Source organism: Odontesthes bonariensis, chromosome 22 (genome assembly GCF_027942865.1).
Source record: "Odontesthes bonariensis isolate fOdoBon6 chromosome 22, fOdoBon6.hap1, whole genome shotgun sequence".
In the NCBI taxonomy this organism is placed as follows: Eukaryota; Metazoa; Chordata; class Actinopteri; order Atheriniformes; family Atherinopsidae; genus Odontesthes; species Odontesthes bonariensis.
The window spans coordinates 11714210-11740680 of NC_134527.1; the positions used below are offsets into that span (position 1 = coordinate 11714210).

The following is a 26471-nucleotide window of genomic DNA, read 5'->3' on the forward strand; positions in this document are numbered from 1 at the left end:
AAACTTACAAACATCTCAACACGGAAGTTCTGATCGACTTTGGAATCGCAGGACTTGGACTGTCGGGCATTTTCAGCCCGAGCATTGTTTTGTGTAGTTGAGCAGTCATTGAGGGACACAACAAAACTTCAGAAGAAATACACAGCTAACGGGGCTAAATGTGACGTGAATACTATTGGTTACCATTAAATAATGAAATTACAGCGATTGGTTCATTGTAAACGACCACCAGATGAGACTTAATTCGGTGATCGAATTAAAGCTGATATGCAAACGAGTTGCCTGGAACTGAAGACTAGTTTGTTATAGATCAAAAGTAACAAAAAATAACCTCTCAGAGGCCAACAAGAATTCATGCATCATCGGGACTCACGCACTTACACAAATGATTTATATTCATATTATTATAAAGAGCAGAATTACCAATGCACCACAGTTAAGTCATGAATTGGATTTAATGTTTCACACCATATTTCTAATTTCCACAGACTGTGGTACAAATCTTACTGACAGTTTTGCTAAGGTTTTTTTTTGTTTTGTTTTGTTTTACACTTTTTAGTTGGCTTGTTAAATAAAAGAACAATGTCACAAAGGGGACAATTAACCCAAAAGGTTTTGGTAAAAGCTCCGACATAACAAAAAGAAAATTCAAACAAACAAAACACAAAAGGTTCAACGCAACAACATGTCCCCATCCACAAGCTCTAAACTCTGGATTTATTTCACTTTGCATGGGGGGGTGTGACAGAAAAATAAACAAAAAGAGAACAATGATAAAAACAATAGCAACACAACAAGAAAAGGAGAAATACTCCTAAAGTCAAGTGCTTCAAACACTCCGCCTCGACGTCTTTTCTGAAACGGTTTCTGCTTCGAAAGCGAAACATAAAGTGCAGCACATATTCAGATACAGAGAGCTCGCCTCTGTACACGCACACAGTAAAATCTCTTTATCAAGAGTTCAGCCCTTTTTAACCCTCACTCCTCCGTACCGGTGCTTTTTCTCTTTTCAACTCCAACTCAGGGTTGGGGTTCCAGATGAAGCATCCAAACCACAAAGCACTTGTGTAAGGAAACTAGTGACTGTGACTCGATTACATGTCAAACTACTGGGAAACTAGTAAAAAAAAAAAAAAAAAAAAAAAAAAAAGACTGCCGTTGGTTGTTTTCTTGAACGTCCCAAAGCAATGGAGGGAGACAACAGATTTGGCATGATCGGAGCTGGAATACGTGCAGTGGTTATAACTGGAGACTTTGATGATGTCAACACATAAGATAGACTCCAAAGGAGCAGAAGTGAGCAAATATCATGCCTCCTATTGTTTACCTTAAATAAAACCTTCCGTAATCAACAACCACCGTAGCTGGATAGTTTAATTATTCACAGAATAGAAAATTAAGAGACAATGCTGTCAAGCACACAACTACTTTTGTGAATGCATGGTGTATTGTCATACTTGAGCATTTGTGCATTAGGCTAACTGGTTATTTAAGTGAATATGTCACAACTTGCTGCATACCAGTTCAATTCAATACCAATTTGAACAGTTAAACTCCCTAAACTTCTTGATAAAAACCTTGACGCTGATGACGCCTTTAAGTAATGGAAAAAGTTTTCAGTTTGCTTACTAAAATATTTTCCAGTTGCAAAAAGGAATACATTTTCCACACACAGACACACGATTGCAGGGGGGGCTGTAGCCTGTCCCAGATGTTTTCTGCCAAGAGTCAGGGCACAACTCCGGACAGGTCGCCAGTCCATCGCAGGGCTAAGATGGACGCTAAATGAGACCAACCATAAACGCTCACACACACACGCCTGCGATCAGTTTAGAATCACCAATTAAGCTTTGATGCACGTCGAGAACATTGAAACTCCACACCAGAAAGATCCCAGCTGCAGCCTTTTTGCTGGGAGGCATCAGCACTAACCAGCGCACCACCGTACGACCCGGCACACTTTCTGTAAAAAGGGAATAAAAGCCCCAGTTTAAATTACACCAACTCCTCACTTTCTGAAGCTAAAGCATGTTCTCACTCTAACACACTTGTCCCACAACAAAAGTGTCTAAAGCAAAAGGTTTAAGGCCATGGATTTGTCAAATAAACCATCCATCTTGTATGACCTTTGAACTTTTTGCACCCTAAAACAACAAGACAGGCTATTCCTGATGGGTGTTCTGGCGCGACGAAACGTGGCAAAAGCCAAGGAAAGTAAAATGTTTGCACAAAGGCTCCCAACCGTGAAACATTTCTTTATTTAAACTCCTTCAGTCAAGTATCAGAATCGGCAAATCGTATTGCATTATTTATCCTTGTTCGTCAGCCTCGGGGGGTCTCGTGTGCAACTCTTTTGCATGCAGATCAGCTGGGTCACTCAAAGCTCCGTACAGCTACAGAGAAAACCCGACCAAAGCAGACTGTTACAGGCATACGCTTCCAGTTTAGCTGGTTGATATGATGGCTGGAGAAAAACAAATGCAGGAAGCCCCAATTGGAAAATTCTTCCTTTTCCGTTTATACCAGAGTCAAACATTACTCCATTTAACAGGTTCACTCCAACTGCTCTTTTTCTAATAAGCTTAAAGCCAAGATGTTTGATTGTGGTTAACGAAACAGGAAATAAATAAATCACATGATGTTCAGTATTTACCAATGATAAGATGCGACTGACCAGAAACCAAATGTGCTCAGAAGTCCCCGAGCCCGTTTTTTTAATAAAATGTTTTACTTTTTTTACTTGATTTAAATCTAATCATTTAAGAGGTCACATCTCTCACAACAATTCAGTGGAAACTTACTGTTATGACACAGGACAGAAAGCATAATGAGATCTGCTTCCCTCAGACTTCACATGATTCCTCATGAGCTGTTCTCTGACCAGAGTCCTGCCTCAGGCACTGTATTTGGTACCGAACCGACTTCTTAGCCCGTTTTGTATCATTTGTGTTTGGATTGAATGTGCCGTTTTTAAATCAGTTCTCTCTCTCCGAGCTCACCTGCAAGAACTCCACCTGTGAAACAAAGGTTATGGCACAGCACGAGCATTCGGCTGGCAGAAACACCGCAGCAGCCATCTTGATGGAGAACAGCCACGGCCGCATGATAAAAGGCAACGCTGAGAAATGTTTGCAACTTGCAAAAAAAAAAAAAAAAAAAAAAAAAAAACAACACCATTTTTGGCTGGCGAATATTGCAGCATAGACACTGATGATGTTTTCACGTACTCCTGCTTTGCAATAGCTGTTTGTTCTTTTTCTTTATCTGGGTCCTCCTCCGATAGTTTTTGTTCCTACATGGAAAGAAAGCAGGAGCCAATCCTGCATCACTTATGAGGTCTCCATCATCAGTATGTCGTCTGTCTCTGTAGCATCGTCCTTTGTCCACCTCCCTGCACTCGTCCAAAGTCCAGCCTCTAAGCGATGCTTCATGTTGTGCTCGGACGCCTGCTGGAGAACAATAAAGACCGATGGGAGTCAATAACAGTTCAAAACAACCACAAATTGATACTTTAAAGTAAAAATGCAACAATTTTTCTCCAAAGTTTAAAGAAAAGGGGAAATTTGAATTGAAACCGACATTGCACAGTTTTTTTTTTTTTTCCCCTGCACCTGTAATACCTTAAGAAAACATAGGAAAACCTGCGCACATTTGAAAGTGGGACCGGGACAATTTTCAGTTTCAGCAGGCTTAACCTCCCCCTGAGAAGGAGACTTTTTTTTTCCTTTTTCTGCAAGTAGATGTTTGGCAGCTAGTCAAGCTGTGGGGCCAGCAGCGGGGAGGTGGCCCCATTCTTTTCTAGCTTACAACAGGCTTTCAAAAATACACTGAATAAGGATGTTGAACAGTCTGGGGTAAATACTATTTACACAGGACATCATCTGAACACTGAGCCGTTATGGGATTTAAATAAAATATCTGGAATCACCATGTCATGAACATAGAGGCTTCTCATTTGGTTACAACAGGCGGCTTGAGGCTCCGTGACCTTCTGCTCACATTGCGACATAGCCTATCTGTCACATGACTTCTCCTTTTCTTCATATGGACAGAGCTGAAAAAGCTCCGCCAACAAAGAATGATTTGTTTCTCCTTTAAATAATTAGTGTACAGAGAAAAAGTTAGATGAGTCCGGGCTTCAACTTTGGCAAACTGACTCAACTTGATAAAGTTCAGAAGGCTTTTGTATTCTGGGTCCCTGATCGCTTAAAAGTAGCATTTTACAGATGCTTCAAATCCAGTCTTGTGCAGCTTGACAGGATCTGCTGGAAAGAATGGGATGGCTGATTGTGATCCACAAGTACTTAAATTGCAAAAGACTAGCTCAAGAAGACCCAAACTGACAACAATGCAGTGGCAAAGCCTCGAATTAATTATGTGTCTTATCATTCGTAAACAAGTGTTTCTTCCCTTAATTGCTTTTATATGGGTTTTGAATGCAGAAAAAAAAAAATCAAAGATTTCTGTCTACTCAAGAGGATCTAGGGAACAAATGCAAAAACAGCACTCTCTCATTTTTCTTTGACACAAGAAAATGAGTCCGGGCTTCAACTTTGGCAAACTCACATAGTGAGATTAGTGGCTTAGCAGTCTATGCTGAGCTGAAAGTCAGAGTTTTCATCGTCTGGCTAGATCACCACGGTAACTTAGGCTGAACTTTCAACATGCTCCAGAGGAGTTTATGTAAAGATCTTTAGATTCAACCATCTGGGATAAAAAAAAAAAAAAAGGACCTTCATTTTACCAATTATTGTCCTAATGATACATCACTGACAATTATCAGACAATTCAGACCCCCACCAGCCTCATTTCCTGTCAAGCACCTTTCCAATAAAGGTATAACTAAAACAATGACTTAGAAACCATTGTGTTTCCTTTTCATTAACATTCTAACTGACTTGTAAAAATCAACAACGAGGATGTTCACTAAAAATGGATCGGTATCACTTATGACAAAACACAAGTGTTGAAAGTGACGACGACCAGAAAGGCAGTGAGAAAAGGTAGGTTTGGGATTTTTGTGCAAGTGTGACTGAGAACAAATACAGATGTGGTCACCAGTGCCATCTTGCAGTTAAGCAGGGTAACTGCAACAGGCCAGGAGTCTCCAACACTCCGTAACTGATGGCAGCACTTACTTGCTGTAGTGAATCCGTTGCTTCTTTGGAGCTGGGCCTGTTGTTTGTGTCGACACTCTGCTGTTCAACGTTGGACACGTTGCTTCTACATTTGATCGTGTATTCTTTAACTCTCTGTTTGAAGGCCTCGACTTCTGTGTGGAAGACTTCTAAATAGACATCTTGTCCTTCCTACAAAGCAGCAACAACAGGAAAATGAGCTGCAATATACTTAGAGGAATTACGTTCGTTTAAAGGGTAACAAGGGACTTTTCAGTCAGACCATCTTCCATTCTTAGGAATTATATTACGACACAGTAAGAGCTGAGTTCTCAACTGTGGAAAGCCGGTTTAAATATGTAGGTAGCATTGGCATAAAGGACATTCACGCTGTTAATCAGAAGTGTGCGTCTTACTTTGGCTTTGTGGAAGAACTGTCTGAAGCAGCCTCGAGGATCCTGCTGGGAGTTCAAAGCCATCTCCAAAATAAACTGCATAACCACAGCTTGGTGCGCCACCTGCTCCATCAACGCCTCTTTCTGCGAGACAAAACAAAGCCACTCAACTTCTATCAACAGGCTGCTCGTCTGACGTCTGGAGCTGTGCGCAAAAGTTGAAATTGCTTCTTTTTTTCTCCCCCCCAGCAAAACCCATTTCTACGTCCCATGTCCAAATCAACCGCGCGATATCATTACTGAATTCTACAAGTCAAGACTTATAAAACATCTCTGTTAAGGTGCAGTTTGTACAGAACAGGAATCAGTCACTGAAACTGTAAATGTTGGGCTTCTGATGCCGACATATCATGAGGTAATGCCATTATTTCAAAAATGAATATCAAAAGGGAAATTAAGATCTGTATAGGATGAAAAGGTCATTAAGTATTTCTTTATTATGAAGTTTGCTCAGCAGGCCCATGGGGTAAGACAAAGTGCTAAACATATTAAACACATGAACATATAACAAAAATTTTGATTTTAAAAAAAGTCATTACAAACTGATCATTCAAGCCTGTTGACACTGAGGTTGAGAGTGAGTGGCGTCATTCACTTCTGAGATTCTAACCAGTAGTTGCCGTCTGTGCGACACCAGGAGGATTTAACCTCTGCAAAAACTAACAACCAGGACAGCCTTGTTCGATGTTCTGGTTCATGGTTCTCGTGCATTTTTGGGAAAAGAGACTGAGTTCAGGCATGCACTGCATCAGCCTGCGCCCACACAGGCAAAGCTCCTTACAAGGATAAAAAAATAAATGTTGCATTTGGTTTCTCTTTGGTGTGCCGTTGATGAACAGCTGATGACAATGCCAAATTAAATAAAAAACGGTTCAATCCTATCATCACGTTACCCCTTCTCGCTGTAGTCTAATGCACCAGAGAATTAAGAAGTTGGCTGTTCCCTCACAGATGAGTTGAGGCATGTCGGACAGGAATCGTTGACTGTCGTCCCATCTCCGCAACATACCTGAAAGAAAGAATGCACGTCTGTTTCACAACGACCGTGTGAAATGAAAATCACACCGAAAATTGGCTTTGCAACGGTGGGAATTTAAGAAAGCAAGAGCAAATGGGAAAGAGATTAAAAGCTACTGTACAAGCTTATAGAAAGTTAGCGGTTCCCTCAACTGGCTACTGAAAGAACTACAAGATCCATTTCTTCATGTGGTTCTCCAACCACGTGAACACGTGGAGATATCCAGTGTTGAATCATCATGTTGATCGTTTTCAAAGCAGACAGCGTGGTCTAATTCCAACTTCTTGCCCTCCAGTGTAATAATCTACATGCCAGTTAACCCAAAAATAATCTGTGGTTCTGTCCATAGGAAATTGACAGCATTATTTGTAAGAAAATTAAAAAACAAATGTTAATCTACTGCTTTCAATGGTCTCACTTACCAAAATGCCTGAGCTCTTGTTCATACTTCTGGAGAAATGTTTTGCATTTGTCCTGCTCCATCTCTGCAGGTTGATTTTGGGCATTGATGATACTCTGACAAAGAAATATAACACAAAGAGAGCTTTAAAGGAACATACAACTACGCCATCAGCAGTGACTGAGTGAGTATAGACTATAAACAGTCATAAAATGCCAAAATGTTAGAAAACTACATGATGCACCTCGATATTTTCCAATCTTCTCATCCCATTTTCAATTATTTTGTTTGATTTTTAATTATCCACTTCAGACTCACTCTATCAAAAACGTCCCAGCTGCCAGTAGCACCGAGCACCGGACTGCGGCTGGGCTCCGGACCTCCCAGTATACTCTCCTTGCGGCGCCACTCCTCCTCGGTATTCGTGAGCTCTGTGGGGCAGGCCAGAGTCCGAGCGCGTTCCTGCTCCATAGACTCGGAGCTGTGGACCCCTAAAGAACATAGCTGGTCCTGCGCCTCAGCCAGCCTCCAACTGGAGACGATTGAGGCCTTCAGACAGCGCTGCTGGCTCTGACATAGTGATGCCATTGCACAGTCACAAAGGTGTGATGATGGTGGCTAAAGTGAGGTGGATGGAAAGAGAGTGATCCGGGAAGAAATACTGTCAGTGTCTGCAGTCATATTATGAAGCTACGCTGTGTATAAGCAGAACAAAGAAAAGAATGCGGTGTCCAAATGTTCAAGTTTGAACAAATGCAGCACAGAGCTGCTAGCACCACCAAACTGCTGTATCACTCAAGTTGCAAACCAAAGTGGGCCGTTTGCTTTTTGGGTTTCAAGACTACAAACATGCTATATTTGGCACAGGGTGACGGAGAAGGACTAATAATAGAGGCTTATTTCAGTTAATGCTGTCATGTCTCTCAAAACAGATAAATGCTGTGCAGCTGTTTGGAGATATGGAGGACGTGAAAGGGTTTAGGAATCTGGGTTTGTCTGCTGTGGCCTCTGACATGGCCAGTCTCCCGACTTAAGAACAGTCTCTTTCTGACCCGATTTTAACAATTTTCATAATAAGAGGAGTTTGCTTCGGAGAGCACCTTGTAGCCAAATACCACAGTGGACTAATAGCTCTCCTAAATGCACCATGTCAGCATTAACTCTGGCATGTAGCCTGCAATCTGACTAGATAATTCCTCTGTTGAGAGAACTGCAAACTTGGCAACGGAATAAATAACAAATAGAAATATAAAGAAAAATAATAACCAATTTCCTTTTTCAGCTGTGCAACTTGACATGAGCTCATTTAAAAGACCCCCAACAGCCTTTACACGATAACATGCATCTTATACTGTGAAGTTAACTCTGTGATGCCAAGTAAGGTAGAAGTCTTCCGCTAACAACTCGAACTCAGGAGGAGGATGAGTTAATTACCTGTTTGTGAGGATAGACACCAATAATACCCCTGGCAGTCGAAGTCGGATCACTGCTAGATTCTTCCTTTGAGTGAAGCGAGGCTCCGTTGCCCAGCCACTCCATAACTGCTAAGCAACTATCTGCTAGCTTGCCGATGGGTCTATGGCGCCAGTAGCTAGCTAATGCTAGCAATGTTTCAGCGACCAGAGACAGTTTTTCTCGTTATATTGAGCTGTCAGCCACAGTGATGGGAGAAATAAATGCCCGTCGGGAAAATCCAACAGAGCGAAATGGGGAGTATGACGTTGAGAAAGCACTATGCAACTATGACAACATTACCAACAATAACATCCAAAGCTCTAACTGTCCCGGTTGCGTCTGTTTTAAGAGATGACGTAATGGACACGTGGTACACTGCTTTTGCCACATGACGACGTCTGAAACTGCTGCTAAGTTCTGACTGGTTCTAGTAGATTCCTCTGTAAAGAAGGGACACAGCGGGATGGGACATCGGCTGAGAGAGAGAGAGAGATGAACTAAAATAAGTTATAAAAGAATACAATCTGATCAAGTAAGAACTAAAATATTAGAACAAAAAAAAAAAAAAATGAAAAGAAATGCAAAAGAACCAGAATGAGACTTCAAAGAGCTAGTCAAAAATAACAAATACCAAACTAAGATACAAAATGGCATAAATCATAATGTATTGATGTAGCCTAATCATGAACAGGACTGGTAACAGATTAGATGTAGGTCTAGTTTACATAAGTAGATACGTAATATGTAAATATCATCAGCCCATATTGGACTGAAAATGCTATCACATATAGTTAAAAAGTCAACTATTATTGATGACATTTTACATTACATAACAATTTATGTGTAAAAGTTTAACTCAACTCATTGAAAATGTGTGACCTAATTGAAGCAAGCTACCATATCTAACCAAAATCACAGAGAAAGTTCCTTATTCACAGCTTTTATTAATATTTGACAATGACAACGTAAAGGAGAAATTTAGCGTGTCATTCAGTCTCCATAGAAGGTGATTGGCTGCAATCTTCCATCTCTCCAGGACCTGTTCGACTCTGTGGCGTGCAGGGAAGATTGTGGCTGATCCCTCCCACCCTCACGCTACAAGAACAGTTTCTTCCCATCCGTATACTAGCCTTATCAACAAGGCCCTGAGCTCCCCTTGACACTGACTCTCTCCCTCTCCCCTTCCAGACATACAAGCTACATTAATGTAGCATCTTCAGACCTTCTCCGTTACAGTAACGCACAGTCTCTATTTATTTGGGACTACTTTGTCCTGTTGTATATCTGTACATTTATAGTATTTATAGCATTCAGCTTGCACTACAGCTCCTTATTTTTGAGATTCTATATAGATTCTGTATATATATATATATATATATATATATATATATATATATATATATATATATAGATTCTGTATATATATATATATATATAGATTTGGTATATATATATATATAGATTTGGTATATATATCTATATTGTCTGCACCAATTACACCAAGTCAAATTCCTTGTAAGTGCAAACCTACTTGGCAATAAACTTGATTCTGATTCTGAAATGAACATATGTCCTTTGCAAATACATTGCAAATGTCAAACAAATTAAAGTTATAGTCAGACAGAAATGCTTATTATTGTCTGTAAAGGCCTAGATGGGAAGATATGTGTTTACATTTCAGAACTTCTTTGCCCCAACTAAATCCAGACCTCTCATATTGTCAGAACCATTGTTTTTAGTTTTTATTCAGCCAAGGTTATTCAATAAGAGTGATCTTGCCTTCATGGCAGTGGCTGCAACGCTTTGGAACAGCCCTCTTTCATCAAATCTTACCCTCATATTGACACTTTTAAGACGGTCATCAGATGAATGATGAGCATACCTTCGATGGCTTTTAGTAGCACGAAGCAATTTTACTATATATTTATTTATTTATTTATATTTTCTTATTTTTTATTTATTACCCTTTTTTTATTATTCCTCCTATCATGTAGTCCTATCTAACTCTGACCCACTCTACTCGTTTTATATGTCATTTATAGATAAACTTGAATCAATTGATTAGTTATTTCGCAATGAAAATAGAAGGTGGACCTATTGACAAAATATTCCATCAACATTATGGGAGCAAAATCTTCCATGTAGTCTTTAATTAAAATAGTAGCCAAAAAAATCTGCACGCAGAAAAATGGCATCAGATACTGAATTTGTTCATCTGTACTACAACTCTTGTCCAGAAGGTGGCAGTAATGCACTATGAGCTTACAGGAGAGTTCCTAAAAAACGTAGCCAATAGAGCAAGTAAGGTTTACAGTGTAAATATTTGCCCTAATCTCAGTCTTACAGGTTGTACAATCTTTAAGAAACTCGCTGTTACAGAATTATTTTGTTTACATGCTTAAAAATGTACATATGATATGCATTCATTTCTGTAATACAGTTATTATCTGTAAATTCTGGCTGGATTCTGTAATTTGCGGATAAAGTGAAAGCAATAGGTGCCTAAGACAACAATTTGGGTCAAAATTGCTCCCAAAAATACAGTGGGCTAAATTAGTCGACGTGAACTTAAAAGCATAGAAAAGAGTCTACCCGACGATAACTACCGTATCGATAGAAAGTAGTCTATGGTGAGTCCATTTGCATGTATTCGGTATTATTTTGCATTATATTTAGATATTTTTGACGAGTTGACACTCTGAAAACACAGAAGGGACTGTGTGGTGGAGAGCGACATGTCAACGTAGCCCTGGTGTTTGTGAGCTAGCTTAAACCGAGCTAACTTTGTTGAAGCATTGGCAACATGTTATACATCTTCTCACGAGTTTGTGTGTCGTTTTTCCTACATCAGAAAGAATAAGTGAAATACGACAGCAACACTTGAGCAGGTGTCGACAGAGGGTGCTCTTGATTTAAGGGAGTCACACAAGCTGATAACCTGATTATAGAAGGTGAAGTCAAGTGTCGAGGAAGTAGGCTTTTCATTGTCTCACCACAAGGTGGAGATAAAATATAATAAGAAACTCGATGTTAGGGATCGCATCTCACTGCCATCATTTATCCATATTGTGAAATAGCGCTGCTGCTTGTACAGTATTGACTGCCAAAGGCCGCCTCTTGAGCCCTCAGACATTCAGACAGGCAGGAACAACCAGACTTTAGGCCTTAAAAACATCCTCAGCATGAAATGTATCACTGCCAGCTGGCATCCTGCCCTTTCTCAGGCTTCTGTTCCCACAGGTTTTCCTTGTAGCTGCTAAAACTGCTGTATGTATTCTGGCCTCTTTGTTTGCCTTGATTAAAAAAAAAAAAAAAAAAAAGATTTTCTTTTGTGTTTTTACTTTATTTCCTCTTTTTTTTCTTCAAAATCTACACAGTGACATAATTGAAGATAGGTCTACTTGCATATTTTTGCACAAAAACAGAAACATTACATGTTCAATTTAATCATCACAACTGAAGACTGAAGTTATAGATTGTCAACTCTTTGTGCTGCTCAATAAAACAAACAAACCAACTCAGCGAAATCTGAAAAGGCACCAAAGTTGGCTGGTACAACAGCTGACAGGTCTGTCACCTGCCAGAGAGCAGCAAGAGGAACAGACTGAATTAGATCTTATCTTTTAGTTTACTTTCAGCTCGGCACATAAACCTCACCTCATAAGTGCTGCTGATGTGTGACAGATGTTCTACGTTGCTCTTTCGTACAGGTTCACATGAGCTTGACATGACAGTTTAGCCTCCTGTTATTTGAAGAAGAAGTGTCTCTCTCAACCAGTGTTTAGATGTGCAATGATGGCTGTGACCAGCTACCCAAAGCACGCTCCTGTATAAGCTGATTATAGAATGTCATTGCATTGAAATAATTAGTTTTATGCCTAAAATGTATAGATTAGTTTGTGACAGTTTAACAGGTGTTGTCAAGACTTCCCATTCAGACCTCTCTGTCTCTGCATTCACAGAGTGAAATCAGCATATCACTCAGAGGACAGAAATGAACCATACTGCTTCAGAGGAAATGGGTGGGTACCACAGTTTCATTGCACACAGTTATCTTGCAGGATCTTGTATGGAAAATTATACATGTTTGGGTTAACACTTGGCTTTACACAGGATGGCTGAGTTATATATGCAGTGCAATATACTGCAATATTTCCTGTCATGTTATAAACCTCATTTAACACAACTTTTAAGCTTGGATGAGCTTGATGTTGTTATATAAATTTCAACCAAACAATATTACATCCAGAGAAGACAATTTAGGTGAAATGTTTCCGATTTTATCAACAGTTACGCAATGCTATGAATGTATCAGGCACAGTTTTGGAAAACAGATTGGGATGCTAAACCACTACCTGACTTTATTAGATAACTTCATCATGTCCTCATTAAACTAGCCACAATGTGCTTTCTTAGGAAAACAATATGAAGGTCCTCCAATAGGCAGTGTTTGATATTCCAACCACAATGTTGGAAGGCTATTTAAGATTACTTACTTAGTATCTAATATGTTCTGTCTGTATAGCTTTCAGTAACATTTTTTTGGAAATGGGTGCATAAGGAGTCCTTTGGGTGTATTATCACATCAGCTTTGTTGTCTTTCTTTTTTTTCATCTTATTGTTGAACCGGTAGGTACATGTCCCAGCTTGTAGTGGGTCACTATAGAGAAACAGTTGACACAAGAACGCCTCTTTGATAAGCATAAGTGGTGGTACTCTACTCATTTTCAAGATTCTGTAATGGCACCTGTTGATGGCCTGTTCTCGGACCTACAACAAAACACAAAAGGAGAGAAGTACTTATAGAGGAATGTTGTGGCATCCTTCCAGTGGATTTGAGCCACTTGCACCACGACTGCCAAGTCACACTGAAGCTGTTCTGGTGGCTGTAGTAACACCAAATGCCCCCATTTAGACACTTGATCTTTGTGTTTCCTTTGTTTTGGCAGCTGCTTGGCAACATGCAGTCGGACCTGCCTGTGGATTTAATCTCTGACTAATTGTTGCTGAAAATGTTTGGCAAGCTCTGAAATTCAAGATAGTGTCTGATTACATTAGAATCTTCTTGGTGAAAGCGTAGATTTTTATTATTTTTTTTCTCCCCAAATTTATAATAAGAGAGGGAAAGAAAGAGAGCGTAACCATCCCGGAGGTGAGGGAGTTCACATATTCTCTGCATTGTCGTTTGAATGTAGTGATAGAGTTATTATGTTGTAATGAATGGGGGAGCCTCTAGCTCTGTAATTCACGCACCAGCCAAGACTGCAAAGAAGCTACATGCTCAACATTCCTCTCCTAATACAAGCAGTGAGACTGAAGTGGGTTGTGTTGTTTGTGTTTGTGTGAGTCCCTGTGCACGTTGCCTTTGCATGTGCAACAGCAGGGAACCGCAGCAAGGAGCAAAGGGAACCCTGCAGCCATTCAAATGTTTTAAATTAAGGACACTTGATTGGTCCCTAACAGTACTGTCTTATTATGCATGTCCTAGTCTATTTAATGCATAGCCAGCATCCTTTGTCTGCTTACTATAGTGTGTAGTGATGTGCTGTGACAAAGCATGCCACCTTAAAAAAAAAAAAAGAGCAGTTTTCTCAACCGAATTCAGAGTAAGTGGGACTCCACTTTTATATCAGTTGGAAATGTCTGGAAAGTAGGAAATACTGATGTGGAGGATGCATAGTCAGTATTTACTGGGTCCGTACTTGCAAATAGAACCAGGTTACATGAAATTATTCTGTATTTTCTGTTTAATAAACTTTTGAAATAAGGAATTGACACCAGATTAGATAAAATCTTAAGAGAGTGAAAGTGTTATTGTAAAAATGAGTTCCTGAGTTTGTTGAGTTATTAAGCAATTAGAGAGGAATATAGTAAGCGAAACAAGCTCAATCCAAGGTAATGTAAGAGAAACGTTACATGAAAGACACACAAAGTGTTAGGCTAGGAGAGATTAGAGGCCAACATAGAGAGGCCTGTCAGTCTGCTTTCCCAGGCTAAGCATCAGGAAGGCTGTATTTTTTACAGCATGACCAGCGCATAGCCTTTTCCTGGGGAAATCCGAGACAAAATCAAGAGAGGCTGGTGCGGGGAGGGAGAGGAGAACAGGAAAACTAGCCCTGGGAAGGAAGGGGGGAGGGAGGGGGAGGGAGAGGTGGAGAGGGGCAGGTATTCTGGAGGCCACACAGCATGAGCAATCGAGAAAGAAGCGGCGCTTTCGGGAAGGTTCAATGAAACGATTGCATAAGCTGGCAAATTAGAAAGAAAAAAGGCGAAGCACACATGCATGCTTCTCATTTTGTCCCCAAACTTGACTTATAATGCATCCTAATTGTCTTTTGAGTATTTTTGGCTGCAAATTCAACTGGAATGCAGAGCTAATGCTGGGTTCCTCTATTGTCCAACCAGCCTCAGCTGTTAATCCGCTGTTATGGCTCTTCTGCTATGCCTGTTTTAGAAAACAATATTTCCAGTATATCACGTTACAGATAAACTCACATTTAGGTGGGACACAAAAAAAAGGGATTTCGAGACTTTTGACAGCAAATGTGATCTTAACCAATGGTCAAGTGGTATGGCAAGTCAGAAATGTATTGAGATGTACACAGCCGGGTTTCCCATTAGAGTTTAGCAACGTTGTTTGTCTTAGCAGGCAAGTCTGTAGATGTGATAAGAATTCCATTGGTTACAACTGCAGGCTTTAGCTGAAGTACAATGCATGTTTCCTTAAAGTTCATAATGACAGTATTTGTATCTTTTACCAGTTCCTTCTTCACAATTTAGGACTCTTTAACACCTAAATGAGACTTTTAGAAAGCCATTAAAGCTGCAGTCTGCAACTCTTTTTCAAGCATAATGCCTGGAACTGTCCGGGGATTCTGAAAGTAGTACATTAAATACCCCAATACAAAAAAAAAAGAGTTCTCTAGGTCCCCTATATGTCCCGCTAGGTCCCTCCAAAGCCAGCAGGTTTGTTTACAAAATTGCAGACCGGACCGGTAAAAGGTAACCAATCAGGTTACGAGCTGGGCTCTGTTGCCTGTCAATCACCGATTGTGCACGCGCGATACAAGGTAGGCTCGTCCCCACGCTTATTTATCTGGACTATTGAACTTCATTACGGCTTGTCTACTTACTGTGTCTTCCATGATCGCAAATGACAGGTGAGTTGATGAATGAGGAGTCGTGTAGGCGCATCTGGCGTGCACGTAGACGTGCACGAGTTCTCATGTGTTTTGAAGGGGTGGGACAGGAAGTTGAATAACTTTTTATTTTTCGGTTAAAAAATAAGCATTTCTTGCATTTTGCGACTACGGAGGTCACTGTTTTCAACTTCAAGCGTTCTGATAGATCATGTAAACTCTTAAAATGCCAAAAAGTAGGACTTTACGTATGACAACAACAAATCTTGCAGACTGCAGCTTTAAGTGCCACAAACGGCCTTGAACAACCACGAGTGGATGAATTTACTGCATATGTGATATGCTTGCACCTCACTTGAATCTTTTACGTTTTCTGCTTCTGCTTCAGTGGAATATTTAGCCTTGTTCTGCGTTGCATTTATCTGACGACCTGAAAAAAACAACAACAAATCGACTAAATGGTGTGCGCAAGCACGAATGAAACGCAAAGCTCATTCACAAAGTCTGTTGACAGAAACTTCAACCAACCACAATCTGCCATATACATTTGATCTTTTACCTACCTCAGGCTGTAAATACTTCTTCCACATCTGAAAATAACTTCAATAGCTTTGATTTCCTAGCATGTCAAAGGTCAAAGTGAAATCCCACGTGTGTGTGTGTGTGTGTGTGTGTGTGTGTGTGTGTGTGTGTGTGTGTGTGATCACTCAGGTCTTGACCCTGCCTTGCTGAGAGACGAATTCTTTGAGCTATGGAACAAGAAAGATCTGCAGACGGTAAGAGTCACTTTCCCAGTGTGTGTCACATCCAGACATGCAACAATCACTGTGCGTATTGTCAAAGGAAGTGCGATAGAGTTTGTGTGCGTGTGTGTGTCTTCTTGCAGCACTTGCACAGGAAGGAGGAAAACGGTGAGAGATGCCAGCATATTTAAATGAAGCTGCGTGTGTGTGTGTTAATGAGGATAGCAGACTGTCTGTCAGAAGGAAGGAATTTGCATTGCTCTGAATGAACTTGAGAAGAGGATATTGAGTGGATGACATCTGTTTTGCAAATTAAGACACCGTGCAAGGCATTCTCACACAGATATTATTTTCTCATGTAGGAAGTTTCTGACACCGGAGTTTGCATTTTGTTTTGTTTTGCGAGGACCCAAAATGTGTCCCAAACGAATGTGTCCCAAACGGATGTGTCCGGTGGTCTGCAGACGTTCTTACTCCAGCATGACTATTGTTGTATAAAGCAGCGTTTTTAAATGTTGAACCTCGATTCTATAGTCGCTAAAACCTTTTGAGATGTACCGTTTACACACATATAGACGGTAGAGTAAAAAATAGCGGCTTGAGTTGTTCTGTTCCACAGAATTATGCATGTTATCGGGTTGCGAAATATTTGGACTGTGGTGCAGTTTGTCATTATAATTAATTTTTTATTAATTTAACTTTTTACTGAGACATAATAAGGTTATTTAAAAAGGTTCTAAAGTGGAGATTCTCAGATGTGCTGCAGGTGTTTGATTGTACCTTCATTATTGCATTCAACAGTTGAAAGCACTTTAATCAGGTTGAGTATATTCCACTTCTTTCCCTCGAAAAACTCAGCAGCATTTGGCTGGATTTGAGATGACGGTATATTTCTGTTCACTTGACAATTCACAAGACTGCTTCTGTCTCTTGTGACACTGTCTCCACACGTTGTGCAGGTGATGTTGTAGCTTCAGATCCCGAGCCGCTCATTGCCTTTGGGTTTGAATTAGAGTGGATCCACCAAAAAGCTGTTGTTTCTGCTCTTTAACATTAAAGTTGTACAACTCTCTCTTCCCCTCTCTACCCATAGCTACATTGGGCAGCCCTCCAGGGATTTTCAAAGCTGTCTGAGCCTCTTGAGGCTCTACTAACAATCCTGGAGAGCTGTCCAGGCAAACAGAAGGGTCGGAGCCACACCCTGGGGCATCAAATCGTCATGGAATTCCAGACATGGCTAAGGGAACATCCTCAGGTACATCCTCAGAGCTTGCTGTTAAAGCCCCGTGCTTCTTGATACAAAATGTGACCACTGTGTTAATTTTGAAATATTTTCTTTCTTTGCTCTTGTGCCATCCTTTAGATGGATTGTGGAACATGGATCCAGTCAAAATAACCCTAACCCTAAAAAAAATGTTTTTCTTGCGATTTGTGTTTCTCGATCAGGTGAACCTGAGCTCACTCTCTGAAATGAAAGCAGTTGCGCTCCAGCGACAAGCACTTGGCTTTCTAACAGATACCCATCCCAACTTTGCAGACAGTCTCATTAATATCTACCAACTGAAGTCTTTGGACCCATCTGATCTACGATGGCACATCGTGAGGTTGCAGGCTCTACACTGTCACAAAGAGGTGAGTGCTGGATTTGATGTTAACATGGTTTGTACCAAAAAAAAAAAAAAAAATCTCATTCAAAGCATTGTTGTTAATGTTGGAACAAAAGACTGATTTCTTTTATTTTTGTTGTCAGGCCGCAGTGCTCAGCATAAAGCTGGAATTACAGAAAGAAATCTGTATGGAGGAGGTGAGACCAAAGACATTTCTTTGTTGCCGCCTTCTATGTTTATTGTTTATTAAACAATGGACTAAAAAGATGTGCTTCAGAAGAGTTGGGTCTTAAATTCTCTTGTTGTCTTTTAACTTCCTAACTTTCTAAATTTCACTCACCAACATTCGTCTGCAGATGTGTGTACCGCTAATCTTGCAAGATAAGTTGCCTTTAGCAGAGTCCTTTGTCACGGGCAACCATCATCTGGAAAAACGGCTCGTCACACTTCTCGACTCTTGGTGCCACCCCAGCTTCAACGTTGAAGATATACGCAAGTATGCTACCTGACGGAATGTGTGGAAACCGGCTGTATACTTCAAGGCGTCGTCATCCGTGCGTCGCCTTCTAAACTCGTATAACTGTGTGCGCACGTTTGCTTCCGCAGGCATTTCCCTCGTCTTTCTCTGTCTAGACATCACACAGCCCAAATCCAGCCCAGAATGCTCACCAAACACGTTTTACGACTCATGGAGAAATTCAAGATTGACCACAGTGGGTGACCTGCACATGTCTGGTTGTTCTTGTATATTATGGGTTTATTTCTTTGGCAGAATTTACTCTCTTTTATTTACTTATTTGCCCCCCCCACCACAGGTCTGTGTCCCAATGCTTTGCACAAGAGGAGACTAGACTCTCTTCGTTTCCTCATGTATAAGACATTTGTGAATGTAAGTGATGCAGCATGGCCTTCTATTTTTCTTTAACCTTGAAAGCTGTATGCTTCTGTAGATTGTTCATCGTGGTGATGCCTAAAGAGACTGAAGCAGGACCTTTTGGTTGCAGAATCAAAGAGCAGTCAGAGCGCCTTCTCTTTAGACATGTAGCACAGTGGGGAATTGTGTAAAGTTTCCATTACAGGATATGGTGCATTATGGTTTCCTGAATAGTACAGTTTACATGGAGTGGGGACTTGGCCTTTTGCAAATGTGTGTTTCCAACATTGTAAAAAGAAATGTAAGACATTGTTTCAGAGATGTTCAACTCTCCTCTGGGCTAGGAGAAGCCTTCCTGGCTTTTATGAAAACATCATGGTGCTGACAATAAGTGTCTGACCCATATAGTTTTAACCAGTCTACACATGATCCACCACAACAAAGCAAAAGCAGGAGTTTAGAATGTACAATTTAAACTTAAAAGCCTGAAAATTTTCCAACAGCACTGTATTTGTAGCTAAATAGACTGCATCTCTATGGTACTTTTCTGTCCTGTTGACCATTCCAAAAGTTTTTACATACAAGCCATATTCACACACACACATCCATACAGCACTTGTTGGTCTATAGAGGATTGAACCACTGATCTTCCGATTGGTAGAAGACTGCTCTTCTTCCATGAGCTACGTCTGCTTAAGAGGTCCTCTGCTGCAAAATTTCTCTTACATTGAAATTGGCTACTCTTGAATTCTCCACGTTGTTTTATGTGTGCAGCGTCTTTAACAAGTCAAACCAAAATGAGACCATTTTTTACAGTAATGCAGTTTAAACTAAAGAGCAGAGTAAGCACCATTATGTTAATTCCCTGGGCCTGCAGGCTTTAGTTTTGTCTGGGAAATATTCTAACAGTTGCATAGCACATGTCCCATTTAATTACAGATTAAAATGGTCTAGTTGTCTCTCGCGTGAGAAAAGAAACAAGGGATCCCAGTGGAATCTCCAGATTTTATTTAAGTTTTTTTGTGGGTAAGATGGATTTAGTTCCTAAAAATGTGACTTGTTGTGACTTTAGAAAAGTAGTTGGGTCACAGAGGAAAAGGATGTGGAGTCAGTTAATCACAACAAAATTGCAAAACTGTCTAGTTGTCATGAGAATAAAAATGACAACTTTTGAATAGGAATGTTTTAAGGATCTGCTTTGTATCTTTATTTTCTTGCAGAAAGGCATGACGGAAGAGAACTGGATCGACCACGTACAGGTAGGTTTTGCTTTAAGATACGTCTTCATGTAATTATGTGAGTATATACTGAACTGTAAATTCTGTATTGTAGTATCAGTAAGTTGTTCAATAAGTTTAGTTTTTCACATGTGTGTGTTTGTTTTGCTATGGATGCACAGTATGTAGTGGCAGATGACCCTGAGCTGCAGGTCCATTTGGTCGAGATGTTGGTGAAATACTGCAGTTTAGAAAAAGCCTCTCAGTGGTCACTGAGATACAACATCCCCAGGAATCGACTTCCCTACGGGGTATGGGAAAAGCAGCAGAGTCTACCACCTGATTTACAGTGAGTTGACTGAAAACATGTATAAAAATATCCTATAACAGGATTACATTAGAGGATTTTTTTTTTTTTAATGTTTCATGAACTAAACAGCTTATACAACAACAGTTCATACTCATACTTTACATAAACAGTGTGGGCTTGTTGGATTGCCAACTTTGTGACCCTAATCCCTGATAACTTTCCAGACTTTTCCCAATGTTCCTTTTCATCTGATGTCGTACCACAGTTCACTCTAATATTGTACCTGTTCATGTTATTCTGTTTAATGTCTCTTTTCACTCTGCCTTTGATAAGCAAACTGAAAAAAAACAACAACACACACTTGTCCGCTCTGCTCAGACAGATATGTCGGAGTGATTTGGCACAAGTCGAGGAGTGGGAGCCGGCTGAGTCTCACCGTAAGAAATTCTACCAAGTGCCTCTCACCAAAGACAAGGTTCACTTTGTGGACACACCAGAAGCTCTCCAGAGATGTCAAAGCATTGTTTTAAAGGTACTAAGAAACGCACACCCCTAAGTAAAGGAATAAGTCTTTTGGATCGGGAGAGTCTTGTGGTAACTTTTAAAAGTAGATATTAATAATTATAATTAATTTTCCTGTCTAAAACATTTATCTGTGTGCTTCTGACATAACATCGCCTGTTTGTCTCCACTCCCAGGAAGGGGGCGTAGTGGGAGTCGACATGGAGTGGCAGCCTACGTTTGGCTGCGTCTCAACTCAGCGTGTAGCTCTGATACAGCTTGCAGTTTTTGATCAAGTTTTCTTGTTAGACCTTTGCGCAAGAGGATTCTGTCAACACCCTGAGACAATTGGTTTCATTAGGGCCTTTTTCTCCGAACGAAATGTCCAAAAACTGGGTTAGCAAGTCAAGACAAATAATCAACAGATTTGATCAAAATATTTACTTTAAATACTTTGGTTCTTCATGCTTCTCTCTTTTTTTTTTAAAATTCCTATTCAGGTTATGGTATGTCTGGGGATCTCAAGAGTCTCCTGGCCACCTGGGATCAGTTATCAGAGGAGCCATTAAAGATGGGTGGGGTGCTTGATCTTCTAGGTGTACACCAAAAGGTAATATTATCCCATCATACACTTTTTCTTTTTTTTAAATAGGCTCATTGTGCTTTATTTTATTAGTCAGGATGTAATATTTCACAAAATATATGTGACTTAGAGTTACATCTTACTTTAATACATTTTTCAAATACATTTTACAAAACCCTACCTCATAATTTACCTTTATATTTCTAGTCCCACACAAGGTAGATTGCCAGATATAGATTTAATTGAGCTCCAATCTCTGTGAGTTATTTCTGTGTTTAGATGGCAATATGGGTCTGCAACTAATGATCTGCTTTAGTTGGCTGCTTGTTGAAGGATGTGAGAAAATCTACATCTAATGAACCGATTAAAGTCTCAAAACTGAGTTGATTGGAGCCTTAACTTATTTACAAACTCTGCATTTGATATGAGTAAAGCTTCTGAATTTGTATTGATTCAAACCATTTTTTAGCACAACAAGCATTCACCACTTAGACTTTATTGATATATTTGTTACATTTTCAACAGATTCAGCGTGGTAAGGCCAATCGATCTCAAAATGGCCCTAAAGAGGTGATGGTAGGAGAGGACTGTTCGGAAAAAGGCCTCAGTCTGCTGGTACAACAAATCCTGGGAAGACCCCTGGACAAGACGGAGCAGATGTCCAACTGGGAGAAGCGGCCACTACGCATCAGCCAAATTAGATATGCAGGTAAGGCATTATGCATGCACAGACAGACAATGACAGAGAGCCAGATGGTCACTGTTCTCCTCTCAATAGAATATCAGAGATTATTTTGTTATCCCCTGACAAAATGGGAACCAATAAGTGAACCCCCCCCTCTTCCTCACTCTTTCTCTCAATTCTCAACCTTCTTCCAGTGGCAGATGCCTACTGTTTGTTGGATGTGTACATGGTTCTTTCCGGCAATCCAGCATACTTTGGACTGCCACCTGATCTGCGCAGTATCCCAAGCCAATCAGAGACGAGGAGAGACAAGAAGCTGAAGGATAAACAGGAAAAGAAGACTAAACAGGCTCTTGGCAAAGAGGTTAGTGGTCAACTGCCATTTCTCCACAACTAAGATGATTATTGACGGTGTTGACTTGTTTTTCTTTGGCTTCTGTGGACATCAGTTGCTTTGAAGTCCATCATGCAGCATTGAATAAATAAGGCTCACACATTTAATAGAAGATCAACATTTAAAAGAAAGCTATTTTATCGCAAAAGAATTTTCAGGTTTGCATTTGTCATTTCATTATATCCCATTCTATAAGGCCACTTTGATTTCAGAATGTCTCTCTTAATTGCTGTGGTGTTTTTACCACCCTCTTATTTTCATTGATTGTCTCCTCGTCTTCTTAATTTTATGCTTGGAGGTTCAACCTCTGTAAGCACAACTGATGAGTTACAGAGTTAGCAGCATTTTGATTATGAAAATTCTACACGTGTATGTAAAGAAGTCACAATCCACACCAGATTTTAAGACGGATGCCAAACTATGAAGTCCAAGGAACTCTCCATGGAGGCCTGTGTGGTTCGTTAGATTAGGGTGAGGGAGCACAGTGATATCAACAACTTTTGAAATAGAACTAGTTTAAATCCATCATATCCTTGCATAGAATCATCTGCACAGCCAAACGGAAGCCAAGCGGTAAGGCTTTAGTCATTGAGGTGACACAGTTCACACAGTTTCAGAAGTCCTTTGGTGAGATTAAGTAGGAGAACCTGAGAGAAAAACGACCTTTTCAGCTGAACTTCATCAGTCAGGCTTTTTGCCTAGATGTAAGCCAGACTTAATCAAGGCATTACAGACCCAATGTCTAACCCCAGGCCCTGCAGGCTACACCATCCCTACTCTGAAGTATGTTGGTGGCAAAGTAGACTTGCACTTAGATTTAAACTCCAGAGAACATCTGTGGGAGAGACCTGAAGGTGTCAGCTCAGTGATACTTCCTGTGTTAGACTGACTGAGTTTCAAAGTATTTCCTCTTCCCAACTCTAGGCATACAAAGCCTGTAGAGACTTCTTCATGAAGAGTTAAACCTGTAACTAAAGCTTAAAGGCCCTCCACAAAGTACTAAATTAAGGGTCTGATTGTTTTCGTAATAGAGACATTTTACTTTTTAGGTTTTTAATACATTTCCCTTGTCATGACGTAGGTAACTGAAAATCTAAACAGAGTAATTTAATATTATAGATTATTGCAAGCAGTCTTGCTGATCTACCTTTCAGGAGCTGACTAACTAAATGTATGATAGCAGTTGTGAAGGTACCTTTTTGAATTTTGCGATTTCAATTTGTGCATGAGTGTAGAGCATCCATCCACCAGAAAGTTGAGTTAGTTCTGATGTTTTCAGCTTCACAGACTGCAATCGTGAACCAGGCTCACAGTTGCTCCTTTTGCACGAAGAGCCACAGTGCTAATTTGACAACTCTTATTCCAGTGATAACCTGTAACCTTTCATGTGACGAGTAAATGAATAAAGAGAATCCAGCTCTAGCTGACGGCCCAGGGTTTGAGCATCCAGCCAGCAGAGAGGGACAATATGTGTTTGACAAAGACACTTCAGCAGTTCCTATCAGCTCCAGGGGTGCAGTTGTATAACTCACCCTGTGCTTTGACCTCCCTGAACTGCGGTGCAAGTGAAAAGAAAATCCCCCTATGGGGATCAGTTAAGTATCACATTATTCTCTCTGTCCATTTAGGAATGTCAGGGGGCTCAAAGGGTCAGTCCCCCTCACTCTGACACAGAGAAAGGCCTCCTGTGTGGCGAGAAGCCTTCAGAAGATCCCCCCCCTCTACCTCCTCAGCAGTTGCGGGTGGTGTGTGACAATATGCTGCAAGGACTCGGCAGGTACCTGCGCTGTTTAGGAGTCGATGTGGTCATGTTGGAGAACACTGATGATCACAGAAAAGCAGCAAAGGTTAGTTGTTAATTATCAAGAAGGAATGCATACGTTTTGTTTTTACACAGAAAAAAAATGCACAAGAGCCAATAAAATTAACCAAAAAAAGGAGACGACCGCATGTCAGTGTAGACATTTTTGTCCAAAAAATGCTGTATAAATCCTTCACAAGGCTGTATGTGGAAAGACTAAATGGTAATAATATTGACCTACTAGAGTTATTACAACAACCAGCATAGATTAGATGTAGCGGCTCTACAGGTCAAAACAAGATAGCATCAGCCTTTTTGAACATTATGGAGTACAAGTATCCCCTTACACACAGCAGTCAGGCTGTATCTGTGCAAAACGGACAACCCTTTTAAGCTGCTGCTGTTGCCTTTTGGCCTTTTGCCTTTTTGATTCACCACCAATATGCTTCTGAGCCTGAGGGAGTAACGGAGGCGAATCGATCCCGTCTCATGTGTGCCTGCGCACATCAAGCAGACAATGTGGAAGTCACCATTCTGACTCAACGGTGCCTCTCAGCTGATTCCAGAGAGCCAGCTTGATGTGCGTAAAGACACAGCGATGCGGGGCTGATCTCCCTCTGTTTGGCATGGTGTAAGTTCCACTGTGCCAACTCTCCCCTACATACATATCCATTCAGCTCTGTGACAATCCCCTCCGCTCAAAGGTTCGTTAGCCTTGACACATTGTACTTACTGCATACGCCACCTCTCACAATTCTGATATTTTGTCAATGTTAAGCACATCACCGAAAGTTAAGATGCTCTCTTTAGGTCGTGTACTTTGAATTACTACCCTGCCTTATTTTGTCTATAATTTATCCCTGATCATGTAACTAAAATTCAAAATATCTCGGGACACAATGTTTGTGCGGTTGTTGTAGAGCACCAGGACTTGTCACTTTGATTTAACATGTTTTTGTCCTGTGTGCAGTATTTGATTACTTGCGTACCACAGAAAATCAAGTACCATCATGTTTTCCAAATCTTGGTATTAACATCATACCAAAATTTGGATAAACACTAGTGCTGCAGTAAGTAATGTTTTACTTTGCTCTATATTGTGTTGTGTCAGTTAGCACAAGCTGAAGGCCGTGTCATCCTCACATGCGGACAGCCATTCCAAAGTGTACGTACAACTCAAGCACAAGCTAAAATCTTTGAACTCATTATTATTATCATACATTTTATGTATTTTTTATGCATACTGTATTTGTTTGGTAATATACATTAGTTGTCTCTCTTCTCCTGGCGTAGTTGCGTTCCCAGGTGGGAGAGGGTCGCTGTCTGTCCCTAGACTGTTCAGAGAAGGCCAGAGACCAGGCTGTTCGAGTGCTGAAACACTTCAACGTCCAGCCTACTCCCAGTGACATATTCAGCCGCTGTCAGGTACTTCTGCATGTGAGAGTGTTTGTGTTCAGAAGACAAGGTAAAGTTCAGACAGAGTATAAACTTTTGTTGCTGAACTGTGTGTTGCACAACAAAGCAGGTTAAGAAGAGGATACACAACTGTTCAGTGTCAGACGAATAGCATACATATAGTATGTACAGTCAGTTCAAAATGTATTGCAAAAGGAATTGCTTAGGTTGTACATTTTGCTTCTCTATTGTGGTTTATACAGAACTTTCTGTGAGAAAAGGGAAGAAGAGTTCTTATTTCAGAGAGAATTTTTAAATTGATCCCAAGGAAATATTTCTGTGGTTTAAAAACATGCTGAGCTATTTAAGTTCCTGAATTATGAGAAGAAAGTGGTTGCGGTATATTGTCTAATGCAGAGTGAAAGCAGAAGAGCTGAATAAATAGTGGTGGGAAAGCTACATGGTTTGAAAGTGTCATGTTTGCAGAGTTGTCAGTGAGGCAGATGGGGACCTTAACTTGTACTGTGCTGGGGATACAAACAGAGGGAAGCTATGCACAAACTGGGCTCACCTCCACTCTGTGTGCAGCACTGACCCTGAGACCCAACTCTTGCCTTAAAGCAGGACTTTTTATTTTTCAGTCATTACCTTAGAGGAGAGCAGTTCTGTGTGAAATAGGAAAGATGGGGAAAGATGAGAAACTGGCAGTTAGATTGGCATGGCACTGGCACTAAGGTGTCAGAGTGAAAAAATATACTGTTGAATAAATATGAATAA

The 26471-nt window shown here is 40.5% G+C and overlaps 2 protein-coding genes across 3 annotated transcripts in view; one reads left to right on the forward strand and one right to left on the reverse strand.

Moving 5' to 3' along the window:
- Positions 1-436: 436 nt before the first annotated feature.
- cdc37l1 (cell division cycle 37-like 1) lies at positions 437-8791 on the reverse strand. Of its 2 annotated transcripts, none has more exons than XM_075455098.1 (7): positions 8425-8791; positions 7309-7608; positions 7013-7106; positions 6466-6581; positions 5534-5656; positions 5139-5309; positions 437-3446 (listed from the first exon to the last, which is right to left on the reverse strand). In XM_075455098.1, exons 1-7 carry the CDS (start codon positions 8527-8529, stop codon positions 3330-3332), a joined length of 1026 nt encoding a protein of 341 aa, XP_075311213.1. In that variant the 5' UTR covers positions 8530-8791; the 3' UTR covers positions 437-3329. The 2 variants fall into 2 exon arrangements, with proteins under 2 accessions (XP_075311213.1, XP_075311212.1); XM_075455097.1 differs by having other exon boundaries at positions 437-3449.
- Positions 8792-10991: 2200 nt separating this feature from the next.
- exd3 (exonuclease 3'-5' domain containing 3) overlaps positions 10992-26471 on the forward strand; it is a 43544-nt gene continuing 28064 nt past the window's right edge. Inside the window, exons 1-19 of the mRNA XM_075455512.1 lie at positions 10992-11075; positions 12408-12467; positions 16296-16360; positions 17421-17582; positions 17774-17959; positions 18078-18131; positions 18291-18430; positions 18541-18647; positions 18750-18823; positions 20029-20067; positions 20208-20374; positions 20714-20867; positions 21034-21232; positions 21337-21446; positions 21945-22128; positions 22299-22468; positions 24127-24345; positions 25411-25464; positions 25593-25724. Coding sequence (XP_075311627.1) covers positions 12440-12467; positions 16296-16360; positions 17421-17582; positions 17774-17959; positions 18078-18131; positions 18291-18430; positions 18541-18647; positions 18750-18823; positions 20029-20067; positions 20208-20374; positions 20714-20867; positions 21034-21232; positions 21337-21446; positions 21945-22128; positions 22299-22468; positions 24127-24345; positions 25411-25464; positions 25593-25724 — 2244 coding nt within the window. The 5' untranslated portion in view covers positions 10992-11075; positions 12408-12439. The remainder of the gene's footprint in view (positions 11076-12407; positions 12468-16295; positions 16361-17420; positions 17583-17773; positions 17960-18077; positions 18132-18290; positions 18431-18540; positions 18648-18749; positions 18824-20028; positions 20068-20207; positions 20375-20713; positions 20868-21033; positions 21233-21336; positions 21447-21944; positions 22129-22298; positions 22469-24126; positions 24346-25410; positions 25465-25592; positions 25725-26471) is intronic.